We start from the raw sequence: 18874 nt of genomic DNA, 5'->3' as shown, positions 1-18874 counted from the left end.
GTAATAGAGACCATCTGTAGCACTGAGGGTTTTTTTACATGCTTGTTGTATAATCAGATGTATTGTGCTGTTTCTGTTTAATTGTAGGGTGGTCCTTACCATGACACATTGCACAGTATTTTAGGAGCCTATACTTGTTACAGACCTGATGTAGGCTATGTAAGTAAAGAATTTATTTTTTCAGGGGTGGGGAGGGAGATGTTTTTAGGGGGAGGAAGGATTTTATTAATTAGCCATTTTCAGACCTGTATTAAATGGTTTGGGGGGGGGGTTGTGTGTGCTTTTTTCTATTCCAGTACATGCTTGATAAGTGTGTATAACATTTATTTTGCTGGATTTAATCTTTTTGCAGGTTAGATAATTGGAAAATCCATATTTGTACTGAAAAGTACATAATTTGAAAACTGGAATCCAAGATGAGGTGTAGTTATGTCCTTATTGTCAGTACCAGTCTTCCTGAGACTGCTGTTGAATTGAAATGATTGTTATTTCTGTCCCTTAGCACTGTGAGTTTCTGGACCAGTCTCTAAAGCAATACCCATTGAAGCTACATGAGCTCAATCATGGTGTTTGTAGTAGTGATTATGAGAGGGCTGAGTGATTTCATGTAGTCTCTGTGTGCAGAGCAGGGTTATACAGAGAGGCTTATTCTTTGTTGAGGAGCAGTTTTAGACAAGGCAGGTGTAGAGAAGGAATGTTCCTACTTTGTAGGTAGCACATAAAGCTTGGCAGGAGCTGCTGAACATGACTGCTGGGAAATGAGACAAAGGGCAGATCAGCTGCTGTGCCTCATGTGGCACAGCAAGAACCTGTTGTGTTGGGAAGGAGCTTGTTCCTCAGGTTTGCAGGAATGACAGTCACACCTTGCTCCATGTGACTCTCAATGGCAGCACTGCACCCTCCGGGTGAGAGAGGTTTGCCTGGATTCCACAACAGACTTTGCAGAGAAAGGGAACAATATCAATAAAACAAGAGTATAATCTTAGAATGGTTTTGTTTATCAAATGACTCAGTGCAGTTGTTTTTAACTGCTGGTAATTTATTGAAAAACAAAAGTACAGGCTTTGTCTCTAGGGTTCAAGTTCAGCTTTCCTCAAATAAGGATCTAGATGACCCATTCCCGGGAGAAAATGGATTACTTCAAAAGACCTAATTATTAAAAAAAAAAAATCTTTATTCTGTATATTTGAAAGTGTTGTCAACCTAGCCTATCCTAGGAGTTCAACTTGGAGTCTTTGAAAGAAGACAGCATGGGAATTGTTAGCTTCCATGCATTGAACATGTGATTTCAAGGGGCATGTGGGTTAAAAAGTCCTACTTTTCTGAACATTTCTCAAGATGCAGCAGCTCAGTAAGTGCATCAAATACTAGTGAGCACGAGGACAAAATGAGGCAATATAATAGAATTACTGCTAAAGAGTAACTCTTCTCCTTTCTTCAGGTGCAGGGCATGTCGTTCATAGCAGCTGTATTGATCTTGAACTTGGATACTGCAGATGCCTTCATTGCTTTTTCTAACCTTTTAAATAAGCCCTGTCAGATGGCATTTTTCCGTGTGGACCATGGCCTTGTAAGTATGCAAAAAAAGACCTGTAATCAACATGCTGTGGATAATGTGTAGGAAAAGTTAAAAAAAATTATGATTTCAGTGGCTTGGAAAAGAAATCAGAATTTATTTTAAAACAACACACTTTATAACAAAAACCCCCCAAGACACATATGCATAATCCTTCAAAAAAGTCAAACCAAAGATCACCCTATCAACCTTTTTGAAAAAGACATATGAATGAAATTGTTGAGTAGCTATTTTATGATGCTCAGAGAATAGTTATGAGAATATTACTGTAGGTAGTTCTCAACAATGCTGCAGTTGAAAGCTGAAAGCACCTTAATGAAAGTGACTTGAAAGCACTTTTTATCATAGGCTAATAGGTTGCTAAAAACAGACTGTTGCAGGGAGAACCAGGTTTTCCATATCTTCCTGTAGCAGCTGTGTTTGAGTCCCACAGGCTGCTTTTCAGCGAAAGAAACCTCTCACCCCCCTCCCTAAGTTTTCACTGGGAGCTGATTCCTTTATTTTCTTTAGAGTCTCTAAAATTCCATGTCAGCAGGTACACTAGCAAAATAAGACACAGCTCCTCAGATGTGGTTTTAATTTGCTTTAAAGGTATTTTTGTGTAAAATATATGGCATTCTGCATTTCTTTCTCATCTCTTAGCACTATGAATATAGGATCTGCCTCTTAAGAGTTCAAGGGCAAGAGAATGAATGATGACAACAAGCACTGTTGTTGCTTAAAAAGTAGACGCTAGAAATCCTGTCAATATTCCTGCTGGAAAAGTATTCCCTGTTCAGTCCCTGAATTTCATCAGTTGCAAATACCATGGGAAGATGTGCCACAGGGCAGGCAGCATTGCTAGGAGCAGTATCAGCTATCTCCATTACAGTACTTGGAAAAGGAGGACATGCTCATGCATTCAGTGTGTAAATACGGTTTTTGTGAAGATGGTTTTGCAATTGAATTGGATAGAATTAGATAAATATTTTTTTAGCTGAGCTAGTGGGGTTTGCAGTTCTTTCAGCTAGTGCTGTTCAGTTCTGTTAGCCTGGCCAAATAGGGACTGTGGGATAACTGTGTGCTTTCAAAGGGCAGAGATGGTGGTACATGAAATATTAATGTCATGGAATAAAACCCATGATTTAACAACACAAAGAAAATGTCATCTAATATTTCAAAGGTACTGGCACTTGAGTGAGACAGTTTTTGCTTTCTGTGGTGAACATACTAATCTGCAGTCTACCCTCATCTTTTTGTGTCAGCTCAATAAGCAAATGCTGATTTTTTTATAGTAAATTAATAAAAAATAATACTGTTGTAAGTTAGTTGTGTGAATAATAGTAATTTATACAGGTTTATCTTGACTTCTTTTGTTGGTTAATTTTATTAAACAATATATTTTTTTATTTCCACTAAGGAAAAGTCTTGTTGAATGTTGATTTGATCAAAATACTACTTGTACTGCTGCCCACATTGCTATCAATAGAAATGGCTGTAGCAGTTATGTGTAAGGTCCTGCCTCTGCAGTACTTTTGAAAGTAGGAACTTCAGTAGAAGTGCCTTATAGTGGTCCCAGCAGATTATTTTGAAAGTAAGACTGTCTGATGCATTACCTGCTTCCTTCTTTATACTCACAGGTCTCATAGGTTCTTGGATTTCATGCATTTAAAAATCCACACTGGGGAGCTGTTTCAGGGCTACAGTTCTCTAAAGTGGATTCCTGGATTTCTGGTGTCATGTTTGACCTGAAACTGCTTCTCTGTAACTGAAGTTTCAGAGATTTCAGTAACTTCAGTTACTTCTCTAGCATGCACCCATCTCTGATTGACTTAAAGCCTCATACTGACTACCAGGCTCAGGTGTTTATTTGTCACTGTTAATGAAAGTAGTCCATCATCTGTCACTTTATTCAGAGGAAATGGGAAATACTTCTGTAAGGACATCAAAAAAACTTGGGAGATAAACTTTTCATTCTTTAAACGGATTTCACACAGAAGTCTCCAAAAAGATCCCTTTTCCCTTTACTGTCATGATGTTTTGGGGGAAAAGTATGCTGTTGCAAGTCATACTTTGAAGGAATCACAACCTTTCTTTATTGCTTTTATTGGGATTTGTGTTACTGAATCATCCAAGGACTTTGCTTAACTTTCCTCCCTATAGTATTAGGGACAGTGATTAAATAATCTTTTGGTTTTGCCTCTTGCTTGAATTGGGAGATATTTTTAACATGTTCTCTGTTAATAAATTTGATTAAATACTTGAATTATAAAATAACATAAAAGTCTTTGTGTTAAAAGCAATGAAGTTGAGGGGTTATGATGTCAGAGAGTTACAAACTGTTTCTCTTGCATAGGTGTTTTGTCCCAGTCTTTGGATTTTTTGTGTGAAACTCGTATCTTCCTTTTTGCAAAAGAAATGCCTATTATCTAAATGTAGAATGTATGGTGTTATGTTGGTATTAGACTACTAGAATAGCTTTGGGATTAGATTAGATTGTGAATTATGACTGGAATATACTGGACTCTTCACTGTTGCTGTGGAGTATTAACATTATTTTAGTTTTGTATTTCATTATGTTCCATTGGGTCTTGGATTTTATTCAGTACAATATTAAATTACTGCCACAAGCATAAAACACCATTCTGTTATAATTATTTTGAGAAATCAGCCAAAAGCTTCCCTCCTGCTGCTATTTTTCTTTCCAAAGGAAGCTGGCCAAGACCCAAAGAAAATGTTACATTGTTCAGTATGAGAATAATATATAGAGTGTATCTTAAACTCTTCGTGCTTGCAGATGCTGCCTTTTATGTAAATGCTTAGCTCTTTATAGTATCATGTAATTCATTGATCCTATTTTTGAAGGGTGTTAATCCTACAATAGATAATACATTTAAGCTTATTAATAACACAGCTAACTGCTTGTTTTCTCCCTGTTATACTTTCCCAGATGTTGACTTACTTTGCTGCATTTGAGGTGTTCTTTGAAGAAAATCTGCCAAAGTTATTTGCCCACTTCAAAAAAAATAACTTAACTCCAGACATCTATCTAATTGATTGGTAAGATTTGAAAGAGTAATTACTAATTTGTGTGGTATACAGCTCCATGTCAGTGTTCATGACAGAAATGGGAACATTCTTACCTGGTTTAATTTTGTTCTAAGATAGAGGCTTTATTTTTTGTTGAGTACTTGAGTTGTCAATCCAAATCATTCCCACATACTTCTGTGATGTTTAACATTTGCCTAACCTTTACTACTGTACTTGTGTTAAGTTGGAAGCTTGTTTTGAAATAATGCTGACCTTCTGAGAAAATTTGTCTGTTGCATGTGCAGGTGTGTACCAGGGTTGTCTATTCAGAAAATATTTCCAGTCTTGCATTTGAAGTGTATACTTTGTCCTGCACAGATTGAGAAAAGTGTAATTAAAACATGTGTCCATACAACATAAAACTCAAAGCTGCAGCAAAGCTATTCCACTTAGCAGATGGGCAATTAGAGTCTTTTTATTAGATGAAACTGTCTTTCCTTTAAGTTCTAGTATAATCAGAACATTTTCCTTAGAGAGGAAAAAAGACAAAGATCTTATTTGCACTTCTGCCAGATTTCAGTGAGGTATTATGCACTCCAAATTGAGCACTTGCATTTATGCCTATGAGACCTTGGTTTGGGGCAGTTAAAAAGTCTATTTTCAGAAAGACTTCGTTGTCAGTTTTGGGATGACATGAAAGATTTTTTGTGAAAAATTGGTTTGCCCTTACATTGTTGATAATTTCTTCTATTCTCAGGTATCTGACAAATGCCTTAAGTAAGAGAATAATTCCCAGTGGTAACGTTGGGATTTTTTTTCCTGAGATTAATAAGCTGTTCTTCTGGAAAATATTTGTGGTGTTAATGTGATTTTACCTGAATGTCTTTGGCAGTACCCTGATCTTTAAGACCAGTCTTTTTTTCCCTGCAGATGCAGGAAAACCATTCTTGTTGTCCTTAAAGTCCTTTGCTTGATTCAGCTCCATCCAAATGGACTTCTTGTGCTGCCTTTGCTTGATTTGCATGGTTTGTATGAGGGTAGTGTAACCCTCTGTGCAATAGGCATATACAAACCATGGGCTTTGTGATTTGGCTGTTGCACTGGGATTAAATTTTAATGCATCACGTGTAGGGGAATTGTTGGGGGTTGTAATGAACAGGCTCATTTCTCCCAACATTTAATGGAAGAAATACCATGAGGAAGAATTTGTGACTGAAGGCAGACAATATTAAACTGAAGTGGATTTGTGCACAGATAATAGAAAAGGTACTAGGATAAGGTAGAAGGGAAGAAAGACAGCAGAGGCTGGTGTGTTCAGTGATAAGAGGAAAGCTGTTGAAATTGTATGCCTCAGTGTTGTGAAAGCCTGTGTGTGGAGAAAGCAATTGAATAAAAGGGACATCAGAATAAGATGACTGTAAACATACACGTGGGAGAGTAACTGGGTAGACAACACTGAAATCACTAGGTTATTGTATTTTTAATGGACAAAAATGTCAATAGCAGTCCAGAAATTATCTCAGCCTGTTACGTGGTGAGGGTGGTCACCTTACCAGCAGGGACACAGACTAGGCAGAGATATTTAATGCTGTCTTCACTTTGGTTTTTAACAATGATGATGATGTTCTTTTGGGAGTCCCAGAGCCCTGAGGTGGGAGAGCATGACTGTGAGGATGATAAACTTCCATTTGACCCTGAACTTGTGGGATTTGCTGCTCCAGCTTGATGGTCTATGGGGCCTGATGGGATTCATCCAAGAGCTGGCAGATATCATCATGAGATCTCTCTCAATGATTTTTGAACAGTCTTGGGAATCTGGAGAGGTTCTGTTTTTCTGGAAGCTGGCAAACATTGTCCTGATTTCAGGAAGCATGTCTCTGGAAACAAAAGGCCTGTCAGAGTCATTACAGTGACTGGTAAAATTATGGAGCCGTAAGATTATTCTGGAACATACTGAAAGACACCTGGAGGATAGCGCAGCCAGCACAGGTTCACGAGGTGAAAGCCCTGCTTCACAATTTCTTTTCATGACAAGGTTACCCACCTAGTTGGGTAGATGTGATATTTTTAGACTTCACTAAAGATTTTGATACCATCTCACAGTAACCTGTCCAGATTCTGCAGCTGGGATGGAGCAATCCTGGATGTACAGACAGACTGGGAAATGAGATGCTGGAAAGCAGCACCACAGAAAGGGACCTGGGGGTCCTGGTCAGTGGCAAGTTGAATGTGAATCTGTCTGAAGGGCATCAGGCACAGCGTGGTCAGCCAGACCAGGGAGGGGATTGTCCTGCTCTTCTCTGCACTGGGGCAGCCTCACCTTGAGTGCTGGGGGCAGTTTGGGGCACCACAATATAAAAACCATAGTTAACTATTAGAGAGTGTGCAAAGGAGAGCAATAAGGATGGCTTTAGAGGAAGCTCTGTGAGGAGCAGCTGAGGTCACTTGGTCTGTTCAGCCTGGAGGAGACTGAGGGGAGACCTCACTGCAGTTACAGCTTCCCTGTGAGGAGAAGAGATGGGGCAGGCACTGATCTCTGTGGCAACAGTGCATGAAGCTGTGAAATTCAAACTGAATATTAGGAAAAGATTCTTCTTCCCTCAGGGTGGTTGGGCACTGGCACAGGCTCCCCAGGAAAGTGGTCAGAGCACCAAGGCTGGCAGAGTTCAAGAAGCTTTCAGACAGTGCTCTCAGACACATGATGTCATCCTCAGGGTGGCTGCTGTGCAGGAGCAGGAACTGGACTCAATAATCTTTGTGGGTCCTTTCCAACTCAGGATATTCTGTGATACTGTGGATTACTAATTGGATATGATACTGTCATAAATAAGATGATTGCTATGTAGGAGGAACTAAAATTGAGCATCCTCATGGTACAGGCATGTTAATATCATGCTATTGTTTAACTTTGCATTGTAAAGAAGAAATTCTGAGAAACAGTACCAAAAATTAGAGATTTAGAAAAAAAGACTCTTCTGATAGAAGATTGAAGGTTTATGTTCCCTTCAGCAATTTTGCTTTGATAGAATACTCTTTGTTTATATTTATATTTCTTGAGTAAACATTTACATGATTAGTTGTTTTCTCTTAGTACATATATAGGGAAAAAGCCCAACACAAAACCAAAACAAACCAAAAGGAAAAATGACTGACTTGTGAGTGAAGAACTGAAGTGATACCTGTGTTGAAGTGTTACTGAAATCTTGAGGCATATCAGGTCCCCTTTTGTTACCTCTGTGGGTGTCAAGAGCACTTGAAAGATAAGTCAGTGAGGAGTGACTGTGGATGGTGCTTCTCAAGGTCTTTGCATCAGTGAAATGCTGATTGCTGACTACCTGCATCCATATTCAAGCTGTTCATTTTAATTCCAAGGACAATTTGCTGTGTTCCTTCCCATCCCTAGAGAGTTACAGCACAGGAATGTAGGCTCTTTGAGATAGACCTGCCCAATACTGTATTAAACTTTTTCACACTTGTCTTGAACTACACAGCTCATACCACTCTGTCCTTAATTTTGTTAGACTGTAAAGGTTGTATGGTTGTATGTGTGTAAAACTTACATATTTAAGTAAATATATGGGTAAAAGTATTTATATGTGTGTGTGTGCATACAAATACATACTTTTTCTACTTCAAAATACTTTGATCCTGTAGGAAGCAGATTTAGAATTTTTTTCTCTTTAAATTGCCACTAAGACTGGCTGCAGTGTATTTAAAGTCAGGGAAGAATATGGTACAGCATTGCTTTGAGTGGGCAGACCTTTTGCAGGTAGGTAAAAATCTCTGTGAAACAGCCTTGCTCTAACATTACTTTTATTTAAATGAACATTTGTTCTGAGCTCCAAAGGGATGCCTGCTGCTGTTCAAGTGGCTGGTGTGGTTACTGTGCAGGCATGTGTGCAGTAAATCTCTGCTGCTGCCTGCTCTGGGAGGCTCCAGTAGCCAGTGCTGCACAGACCAGTTGCTGGGAAACCTTCCTGCTCCTTCCACAATTAGAATGGAGACAACTAGTCTGCTTTGTGCTTCTTCCTGTCACCTGTGCTGCAGGGAACTGCAGTAAAATCGTGTGCTTAAATCATTTTTGAAGGGATATGTTCCATGAAAAAGAAATGCTGTAGGTGGACCCAGCTGTGCAGGTTTTCTTGGAGCTGGTAGAGGACTTAGGGAGGAAAGCCCCCCTGCCAGTTTAGTTCCACTGCTGCCTTCTATGATGGGAAAACTCCAAGGACTGAGTAGTTTAATTAAAGGTACTGTGACATGATTACTGGGGAATACCTGCCACAGGTAAGGCATCTCATTTAAAAAGGACCCTTGTGCTCTAAGCCTAAACTCCAACTGATAAATCTTGTAGAAAGAATTCAAAAACTATACAGGGTTTTACTTTTTTTTGGTGAGTGTAAAGGGAATCAAGTGTGAAAAAGCCAAAAAGAACAATGTGGAGTCAGATTCACAAAGAACAGAGGGGAAATAGTGTGTCTGAATAGCCCAGTTTTGGCCTCTCACTCTGTCAGCTGATGTTCTGCAGGCTCTTGTGAGTAGAGTGGAATGTGGATTTGCCAAGGACACATGCTGTCTATTTATGGCCTGCTGCTGCTATGCAAACACCTCTTTATCCCTACTCAGGAAAATTATTTTGGCAATAATTATAGCCAAGGGCTATGTTTGTACTGATGGATTGATCAGTGGTTCTTTAGTATTACATGGAGTGTGATTGTGCACCCTGAATATGAAGTTTCTATTGACACCATGTGCTTGTTAGGATAGAGATCCAAGCCACTTTGTGTGGCCATTTTTAGTGGGTACTTGGAGTAAAGTATGTGTAAGTTTGTTTTCTGTTACTTTGAGAAAAGCATAGTCTGTGCCCCCCAGAAAATGCTCTCTTGCAGTCAGCATTTAATTTCTTTTTCAAATAAGAAATGAAATAAACACTTGTACTTTTTTTTAGACTGTAATGATTTTAAAATTTACAGACATGAGAAAGGAATGTGTAGTACAAGAATACATAAGATCTGATTTGCATCAATGTTGTGTGCGAATTGCTAATTCAAAATCTGTCCTACCTGTCTGCATTGCTCTTGCTGATGGCTTATAAAGACTTTTTAATTAGAAAGAAAAGAGAAAAAGGAGGGGGGGGGGAAGAAAAAGCAAAGGAAAGAAGGATGGAGCTTATGATTATCATGGTAGCAATGCTTTGCTCTCTTGATTATTTCATGGTCATACACTTTTGCTGGGAGCAGCAAACCAGCCAGGACTTCATCGACCTCAAAGTACACTTTCATCAGAAACAGGGCCAGGAAGGAGCAGGAATATCTGGTGCTGCTTCTCTTCCTCTTCCAACCAGAGAAAGGCCAGGAGCCTGCATTGCCCTGGCACTGGACATCTCCATGTGAGTTAGCTGTGTTGTCTGCACCTGTGCCTTACAGCGGGTTGCAGGAGAGCTGCAGACAGAAGTCACTGTGCAGGACAGTGACAGCAGGCCAGGATTGTGCCGGTGCTGCTGGAAGATGCTGCTGGAACTGCCTCAGTCTGGCAGCTGCTTTATTACTCCAATAAACTCCAGCAGCATTTCAACCAGAAGCTCAGATGTCTAATAAAAATATCTTTCAGTAGGAAATATTTGAAGGGATGAAATGCTGTATCTGTTCTACGAATCTAAGCAGTGATTCCTACTGGCCTTCACTGCTTATTCTAGGGGGCCTAGTCTCTGCTGTTAGGTCTTGATGCATCAATTGCATGCAAATATTAATGAAAGTTAATTGTCTTGTTAAGTTCCTGCGAATGGCACTTCCTTCCAAATTATGAAGAGTTGAGTGGCAAATACCTGACTTGATGTGACAGCTTTTTTGATGCAAGTAAATCCTTTCATACAAAAGTGTTCTCATAAATAGTTCTGTCTTTTGACAGTTAATTTTCTGCATAGTTGGAGATTTAATACAAATGGGTTATTCAGGTTAGGTCTGAATCATGACCAAATAATGGCTTTTGTGAATAACAACTGGTCTATAAAGTTGGCATTGTTACTTATCTTTAACCAGGACTTGTTTCTGGCTGTAGTAGTGTTTCCCTGCTACTTGGTGACCAGGAAAGGACTCAATTGAATTGCTTCCTATTACACTTTTCCTTTTAAATTGAAAACCTGTTGCTGTTTCCTGTATGTGTGTGTACAGACAAAAGTCTTAATTCTGCCATGTAGGTATTCTGTGGCAGTACAGTTTTATATGGTCTATGACTGCTCAAAAAGATTGAAAGAGTGTACAAAGTAAATGAAGTCTGCAGTGCAGGATCAGCCAGTAACCCAGAGAAAGAGCTTGTATCCTGCTCTTCTTCCACCTTCATGTATGTGTGATGAACAAGTGTCTGGGTTTTGCATCCCAGACTTCTTGTTTATTTTAGAATTCTAACTTAGCTTTTTGGAGAACAGGATTTAAAATGTTTCCACTTGTTATAAGAAGATTGCAATGAGATGTAAAAATAGGAAAAACAGTAAAATCCTAAGGACCTTAAGTTTGCAATTCACTTGTCACCCAAATTTGTGTGAATGTTAGTTTCATCAGGACGTTAATCAAATTAATATCTTTTCTCTTTTTTTCTAAAGTGTGGTGATTCACACAGAAGCCATATACTTAACAACACATCATTCAAATAAATTTTTATATAGTAAAAAGCAGATAATGCAGAAAACCTTTGATTATTAGACTTTACTGTGAAAATACATTACTTCATATTCTATACCTACATATATGTGTGTGTATATATCTGTTCCATTTTATCTTTTTAATGTGAATCCAGATTTCTCAAATAAAAAATTGGAGGGGATAGAGAGTCGTTTTAAACACATGAAAACTACTGCTCAATTCAGCATACTTGAAAAAGAGTTTTTTGTTAAAGCTGTGGAAAGGTTTGATTGAAACTTGAGCCTTTGCTGACCTCTGCTGGGGAGAGAATTCTTTGCAGTTTTACAGATATTTTTGTGCAGTGCATCTGTGGAAAAGTTATTTCTGAATTCTGAAGGATAAAACCACCTGTAAAATGTTTATATACTGTAAAATTATTCCAGGAAATGATTCTCATCACCTGCTGTTAGGTCATTGTTGGCAGCAATGCTCTTGCTCTGCTGTGCAGTGAGATGTTGGATAAAGGAGAGAGGCAGGAGCAGCTTCTTGTTTCTGGCTGCAAGGCTGTCAGCATTTTGGTAAAGGAAGAAAAGTGCTCGTGCTCATTAATGAGAATGGAGTTTTAGCAACTGGAACGAGGCTGTTGCTTTTGCTATTACCCTTTCTCTTTGGGAATCACATCTGTACAGGCACACTGAGCCACCATCTTATCACCACTATCTGCATCTCTCTGGACATCCTGCCTTGCCTGTTTCTCTCAACTCAAGGGAGTTCAGGCTGATCCTTCCTCCAAAACTCATGCTAATATTACTTTGCCTGTCAACCAAGCCTGGAACATAAGAGTTAATTTTACTCATATCCTTTATCTGAACCACAAAATGCCCATTGCAGTTTGTCTTGAAGTTCAGCTTTTTGAGTTTTTGCAACTAAAACTGCATCAATTCTCAGCTCTGAAGTGATGATTAAATAGACCTTTGATTATAGTTGTGGTCGTCACATGCCCATTGTAAAACCATCTATATTGTTTGTTCTGGTATGATGCAAGAAAATCAAACTTAGAGATCACGCTTTAATAGTGGTACAATTTTATATTGTTTCATGGATTGATGTGCTGCAACTAACAGAAGTACTTCTGAAATATAAAAATGAATATTCAGTTACAAATATTTGAGAAGCCTCAAACTTACTGATGATTGGTGTGTGTATTTCTGTGAGTATCCAAGACTTCTTGTCCAGTAAGTGAAAATTTTGTTCTGTCTTTCAGGATATTCACATTGTACAGCAAATCTTTGCCACTAGACTTGGCTTGTCGTGTCTGGGATGTGTTCTGCCGTGATGGAGAAGAGTTCTTATTCCGTACAGCACTGGGAATACTCAAACTTTTTGAAGATATTTTGACCAAAATGGACTTCATTCATATAGCTCAGTTTTTAACAAAGCTACCAGAGGACTTGCCTTCAGAAGAATTCTTCACATCTATTGCTGCCATTCAGATGCAAAGTAGAAACAAAAAATGGGCTCAGGTAAGGAGGATGTCAATCTTTGGTAACTGATGATTTTACCGTACTCATGAAAATGGGGTTTGGCAACATCTGGAAGAATGTTTTAGCAAAGCTAGTGCTTGATTTTATGGGCAGGTAGGACTGTGTAGCTCACTCCATGCTTTTAGCATACATTGAGATGAGTGGATTTGCTCAGCTTAATCTCCTGTGGAAAGGGAGAACTCAGTCAACATTCAAAATTGAAATATTGAGTGAAATTTATGAAGTAAAAAGTCAGAAAACTTTGAAATTTTTTTAATTACAAAGGCTGCTAGCAACATCACAACTTGATACTTAAAAGTAGATATCCACTCTTTGGGAGAAGTTGTCACACACTATCCTACAGTAATGTTAATCTTTTTGAAGATCTCTACTCTGCCTAATTTTGGACTCTACAGAAGTGATTGCATCTCTGACTTCTTTATTGGGATTTAGCATGTGATTTCAGAAATTGTTTCATTGCAGTAATTTCAATTAAATTTCAGTTTAAAAAACATAAGATGTGTCATCTGAATGTGGAAACCATTAAGTGGCTGTAGCAGCCATTCATGTTGGAGAGTGGAAACACGCCCTTATTTTTTCCCTTGGTTCAAAGCAGCAATACAGCCCACTTTGTGAGTCATTCCATAACAGAGCTCTGCACATTTTTTCCAACTGCTTTTTTGCAGAGAAAACGAGAGGTGGTGTTAAACATAGGGGTTGGGGAAATTCAGCTGCAACTGGGTGTTTCTGGTTCTCTCCTGGGGTAGCAGTGCCTGTAGGTGCTGGGGATTGCCAGTTTTCTCTTCAAGATGAGCATTTTAACCTTCACAGCAGTAGTTCCACAGGTTGTTCAGTTGTGTCACCTTCCTTGAACATGTCGTGTGTGCATGAGGATTGCATTCCAAATAAATTGCCAGCCTGCTGTTGTTTCCCGTGTGGGGAAGGAGAGATAAGGGTCCTATCTGCCAAGTACCCCAAATAACAGGCTTCAAAAGTATGTGTTGGGGGAGATGGAGTTTAAACCTCTGTTAAATCTGTTTCTATCCACCGTGTCACAAGGACTTGCAGGAGAGGTCTCCTGTCAGGGGAGAGGTTCTCTAAATTTAATTACATTTAATAGTTAAAGCAGTATTGCTCAGACATAATTGGAAACTCTTCAGAATGAATTATTGAGTATTTTTTTTAAATCTAACGCTTTTCTTCTCTCTCATACCCTGAAATGTCTAGATACTGGCTGCTCTGCAGAAAGATAACCGGGAGATGGAAAAAGGAAGTCCTTCACTGAAGCGTTAACGTTGGGTTCGCCTCCAGTGACTCCCAGGAAAAGAGCTGAAGTGGCAGAAGTATTGATTACTGTTTGACATATATGAGCCTGCAAATCAAAGTGTTAGTTCAGAGTTACATTTAGTAGTAGAATAGCCTTAAGGGAGAGAGAAGAATATCAAGGAGGAAGAGTGAAAAAAAAAAAAAGAAGAAAGGAAATTAGGGGATAAACCCCTTATAAATTAAACCTAGGCTTAGCCTTAAACTTTTAGTGGTATGCGCATATGCTGTGGAGAGCATTACACATTCTGTACTTCTGATGAGGGCAGTGAAACAAAATAATATCAAGGGTTTGGGGGTTTTCTAAATTTTTTTTCTTAGATGTTTTAAAAGACTGGACATTCAGCAATGTCGGTTGCTTTGACAGCTATTCCCGTTCCATTCTTAGGCAGGATATATTTCCAATACCTGTAACAGCAGCTGGATCTGGATTTTAGATAACTGGTGCTTGAATTCTAAATGATGTAAGGACCATTTCTTTAGAAATGCTTCTGATTTTATAGGATGTGGGTCCCATTTACCAAAGAAATCATGTAGACATAGAACTACATTCCTTTCTTTAATAAGAAAAAGTTAAGTAGAAAGTAAGCTTGGAAGAGAAGTCAAACTAGCAGTGCAAAACTAATTATTCTTCAAGATGCCTTGGAAATTTATTCTCCAATCTGGATGCATATGGAGGAAATTCCATTCATCAGACTAGATTCTAAACTCACCAAGAGGGTTCTGGTATTAAGGTGGCATAATTTCCCAATTGTGCTTTCTTTCCTCTGTTGAAAGCCAAGGTCACATACCACTAAATGCATGTTTCCATGCATGTGTCCTTCTCCTGGGGCACTGCTGTTTCACAGTGTTCTTGCCTACCATCTGCTTACTGTGTGCCATGTGTCCAGATATGGAGATAAAACTGGATAAACTGAGAAATGGTTAAAAGCAATTTTGGTAGCTCCTTTGAACCAAGCTTTGCTCACTGGCAGAACTAAGGAGGAAGGGTGGTAGGGGAGCTGTTAATGTTTGCCAGTGTTGCTGCTGAAAAGCAGAGGTTTTGTGGAATCTCCTGAAGCTGCTGCTGCTGCCACATTGGGAAAGTTATGTGGAGCAGATCCATGGAGTGACAGGTGAAAGAAGTTTATTGGGAAATGTGCCAGGCACCATCAGGATAAGTACAAGTTGTCATTTCTGAGCGTTTTATCTGACTTCTGATACATGAGGCAAGTTACAGCAGCCATTACATAAACTCCTCATAGATTGTAGATCCTCTCTGCATTCAGGTGAATGTTGAAGGGCAAATCATGAGTGCCTCTGATTTACAAGAATGTTTATTGCATAGTGTGTAGTGTAAAACCTCTTTTATGCTAATGATGATCATTGAAAAGGGAAAGGTAACTGAAGCAATATTTGTGTTAACTGTGAACAGGCATTACTAAATCCTCCAGCTGTATGGTCAGCAGTTTCCCAGTGCTCTTCAGCTGCTTTATGCTGATTATTTTGGCATTGTCTGAATAAAACCAAGAAGAATAGTTGCACACTGCTCAACTGAACATACAGTGTAAAGGACTGTGGGACATAATCAAAACACTGTCCTTTGGTACAGACATTATTTCTATGAGGGATAATTTGATTGTAATATTAAGAAGAGTGAGAACAAGATTCCCTGGTAAGTGAGGACTCATAATCACTTTGAAAGATGTGTAATGCAAATGCAACCTGCAAGTCTGATACCTCATTGACCTCTTCTCCTGTCCACTTTGTGTAGCTGGTGTAATGGATGTGGTTTTTGTTGGTCATCTTAATTCCACCACAAGACGTCACCTCGGTCATCACTTCCTGAAAATAGACATTAAGATGTGATAGGAAACATGTTAATTCACTCAGAATTTGTACAGAATTTGTCCTCCAGGGACTGGTACTTGTATGCTCCATTGCTTTGAAGTGCAATAGAAAGCAGGAAGGTCAGTGTTTTTTAATATCACTTTTTCTATTCCTACAACAAATCTGCCTTTCCATGAAGAATACGAGAGGCCTACCATCCAAACATTTGCACTATGCTTTTGAATGGTTTATGGAACACAGAGATCACTTTTTCCTCAATATACATGTTTAGGTGGTACTGTAACTGGCTTTGTGATTTAAGTCTTCATTGCAACTACATTTGTATTTTCTTTTAAAGCAAGTCTACAAGTGTGGCTCATTTGTTTGGTTAAGAAAGCATTTTTTAGCTACTAGGTATCTTGGCAGCCATCGACAGCCTGTTCTTTTTCTCTTCTCAATAAGATATTGAATGTAACAGTGACAGTGGGCATAGTTGTGGGGAAAAGGCCTGCTGCAACACTTGTGCACTGTTTGTTACTTGCAAATGTAATTACTTTGTTTTGTGATTTGATCTGTTCTTAGAAGTTGTATATATTTTCTAAATGATTTCTTCGTGTATATAAGGTATGTTCTTTAATGAAGAAACAGCAATGCAATAAGGAGCTTTGCACAGTTTATTTTCAAACAAAATACATGTGAAAAAAATCACCTGCCTAAACATGCAATTATTTCAACTTCTCAATTACTTGATTTGAAGGTAATGCTTGAATTTTGATAAAAACAGCTGAGTAGTAATGGCATAGAATTTGTTGCCACTGAGCTCTTCAAGTTTCTTGCAGTATACCAAATCTCTTAATTAGCTAATACAGAAATCTTCTCTAAGAAATTCAGGGAATTGCATTAAAAAATTGACAATTTTATTGTTCAGGTACTTGAAAGTATCTGTAACAAGATGCATGAGATTCTTTCATGGAGCAAATGTCCCCATCAAGCAAACTTTCTTTTCTTCATGGGTGTAAAGGAAAATGAACCTGCTGCAATACATGAAAAGTATGTGCAGCAGATCAGAGAAAACAGAAAACTCCAGCCAGCTTTGGGATTCTTTACAATCTGCACTTTATTATAAAGCAGTTTTGCAACTTCGATCTGCAGTCAATCAGTAATATTATTTCATTTAGCAAACAATTTCATTTGGGAAAAAAGGTACCTTGTAACAGCTTATTTTTGAATGTTTTAAAACAAGAATGATGTATAGAGAAGTGTTGGTACATCTTCTGTACATCATGTTTAAATTGGGTTATGTAGTTACCACATTTGTTTTGTTTAGATATGTGTATCAAACTGGAACTTTTTTCAACTGTAAATATATGGTTTTGTTAAATAAAGTCATGTAAAGTTATCTTCATCAACTGTTGTCAGTCTAATTCAGATATTAAAAAATCCAGTACTAGTCTTTTTCTTCACAGGTGGCTTTAGCAATTTTTGTCTGTTCAAAAAGAAGAGTTTGGGCTATTTGTTAATTGAAGGTAGAGGACTTTTTGTTGATGCTTTGAAGTTCTTCTTCTTCTTATTATTATTATTCTCCCTGTTAAATACCCTGAGGCATTTAGAAAATCTGATACTTACTGTGCCTGTGGCTTTATCCCTTTTCATACATCTTTCTCTGGACTAGGCCTGAGGTCTGCTAAATGTATGATGAAAAATAGTTGTAAATACACCTTCTTGTATTTTTGAAGTTCAGGAATGCTTAAATACCTTATCCTGGCTTTGTTTCAAAAGAAGAAATCTTAGGTTTTTTCAAGTTTCATAATCAAAAAGTATTTTGTGCTGAAGTTAAGGCAGTGTTGTTTTACTTCTGACATAGGCATAACTTCAGAACTTAAAGTGGAGAAGCTTCCTGTTGCTGAAATGAAAAGAGTTTGAAGGATCAAAAAGAAAAAGAAAGGAGGGGAGAGAACTCTGGCAGTATCTGTGCAACAAGGGTATGTGCAGAACACAGGCAAAGCCTTGGCTGCCATGGTTCTGGTTGATCCAGCAAGCAGCTGTCCCACTTCTTCCACTGATGTGCAGAATTGGAATGTGGCATCAGATTTGTTCTCTCTAACACCCATTTGATACTGAAAGAGATTTCTATTGTATCTGTTACAGGAGTAGCACACATTTGTTCAAAACTAGATTTACTTTACTTGTTTACCCAAATAATTCCAGGTTTCTTCAGCCATGTTCAGCAAAGAAGGAGGAATTTGCTTTCTGGCTTTTTATCTGAACTCCCCTACAAGCAGGGGTCAGCCCAGCATAGTGACGTTTCTGTGTTTCCAGCTGCTGACTCAGCAGCTCTGCAGTATTTCACCTGAAATCCTGCAGTGGTATCTCAGTTCCAAGCACCCCCGTTTCTGCTGCAGTTCCAGGTTGTTTCTCCACAGGCTTTCAGGTTGTTTGTCTGGCTGGCTTTGTTTTGGTGAGGATATTGCTCTCCTCTGATGCCTTTCCACACCCACCAGTTCAGCCTTTCTGCCTTGACTTTCAGCTTCCATTAGCTCCAGTTTTTCCATGAACTGGCTGAGAATATGGACTGCACTCGATACGTTCTTTTTGAGCTTCAGGATTTCGTCCCAGACGGTCAAGCTCTTCCTTCACGTGCTGGCAGTGCAGGGAGCACTGAGCCGTTCTCTCCGAGCACTCATGGTGGTTCCACAGTTTGGATTTCACATCTCAGCCTGATGTTTTCTGCGTGGGCCCAGAGGAGTAGAACTAAAAGAAGAATCTCTTTATTTCTTTATTCCTCGCCTGCTCGGGAAGAGGTGCTTCCATTTGGGATGTCACACTGACACTGACACTCTGACGCTGACACTGACAAGGACAATGACACTGACACAATGACACTGACAAGGACACAGACAGTGACACTGGCAATGACACTGACACGGACACTGACACGCTGACTGACAATGACACTGACACACGGACACTGACACACGGACACTGACACTGACACAATGACACTGACGAGGCTCCTCCCG

At 38.9% G+C, this 18874-nt stretch overlaps 1 protein-coding gene across 1 annotated transcript in view; it reads left to right on the top strand.

Moving 5' to 3' along the window:
• Window positions 1-17257, top strand: part of TBC1D14 (TBC1 domain family member 14) — a 31915-nt gene extending 14658 nt beyond the window's left edge. Inside the window, exons 8-12 of the mRNA XM_031060084.1 lie at window positions 88-159; window positions 1442-1570; window positions 4506-4615; window positions 12464-12722; window positions 13950-17257. Of these exons, the coding sequence (XP_030915944.1) occupies window positions 88-159; window positions 1442-1570; window positions 4506-4615; window positions 12464-12722; window positions 13950-14015 (636 nt within the window). The 3' untranslated portion in view covers window positions 14016-17257. The remainder of the gene's footprint in view (window positions 1-87; window positions 160-1441; window positions 1571-4505; window positions 4616-12463; window positions 12723-13949) is intronic.
• The last annotated feature ends 1617 nt before the right edge of the window (window positions 17258-18874 follow it).

The sequence above is a fragment of the Geospiza fortis genome, unplaced genomic scaffold (assembly GCF_000277835.1).
Source record: "Geospiza fortis unplaced genomic scaffold, GeoFor_1.0 scaffold147, whole genome shotgun sequence".
In the NCBI taxonomy this organism is placed as follows: domain Eukaryota; kingdom Metazoa; phylum Chordata; class Aves; order Passeriformes; family Thraupidae; genus Geospiza; species Geospiza fortis.
The sequence above is the reverse complement of the archived record's forward strand: the minus strand, read 5'-3'. Positions and strand labels throughout refer to the sequence as shown.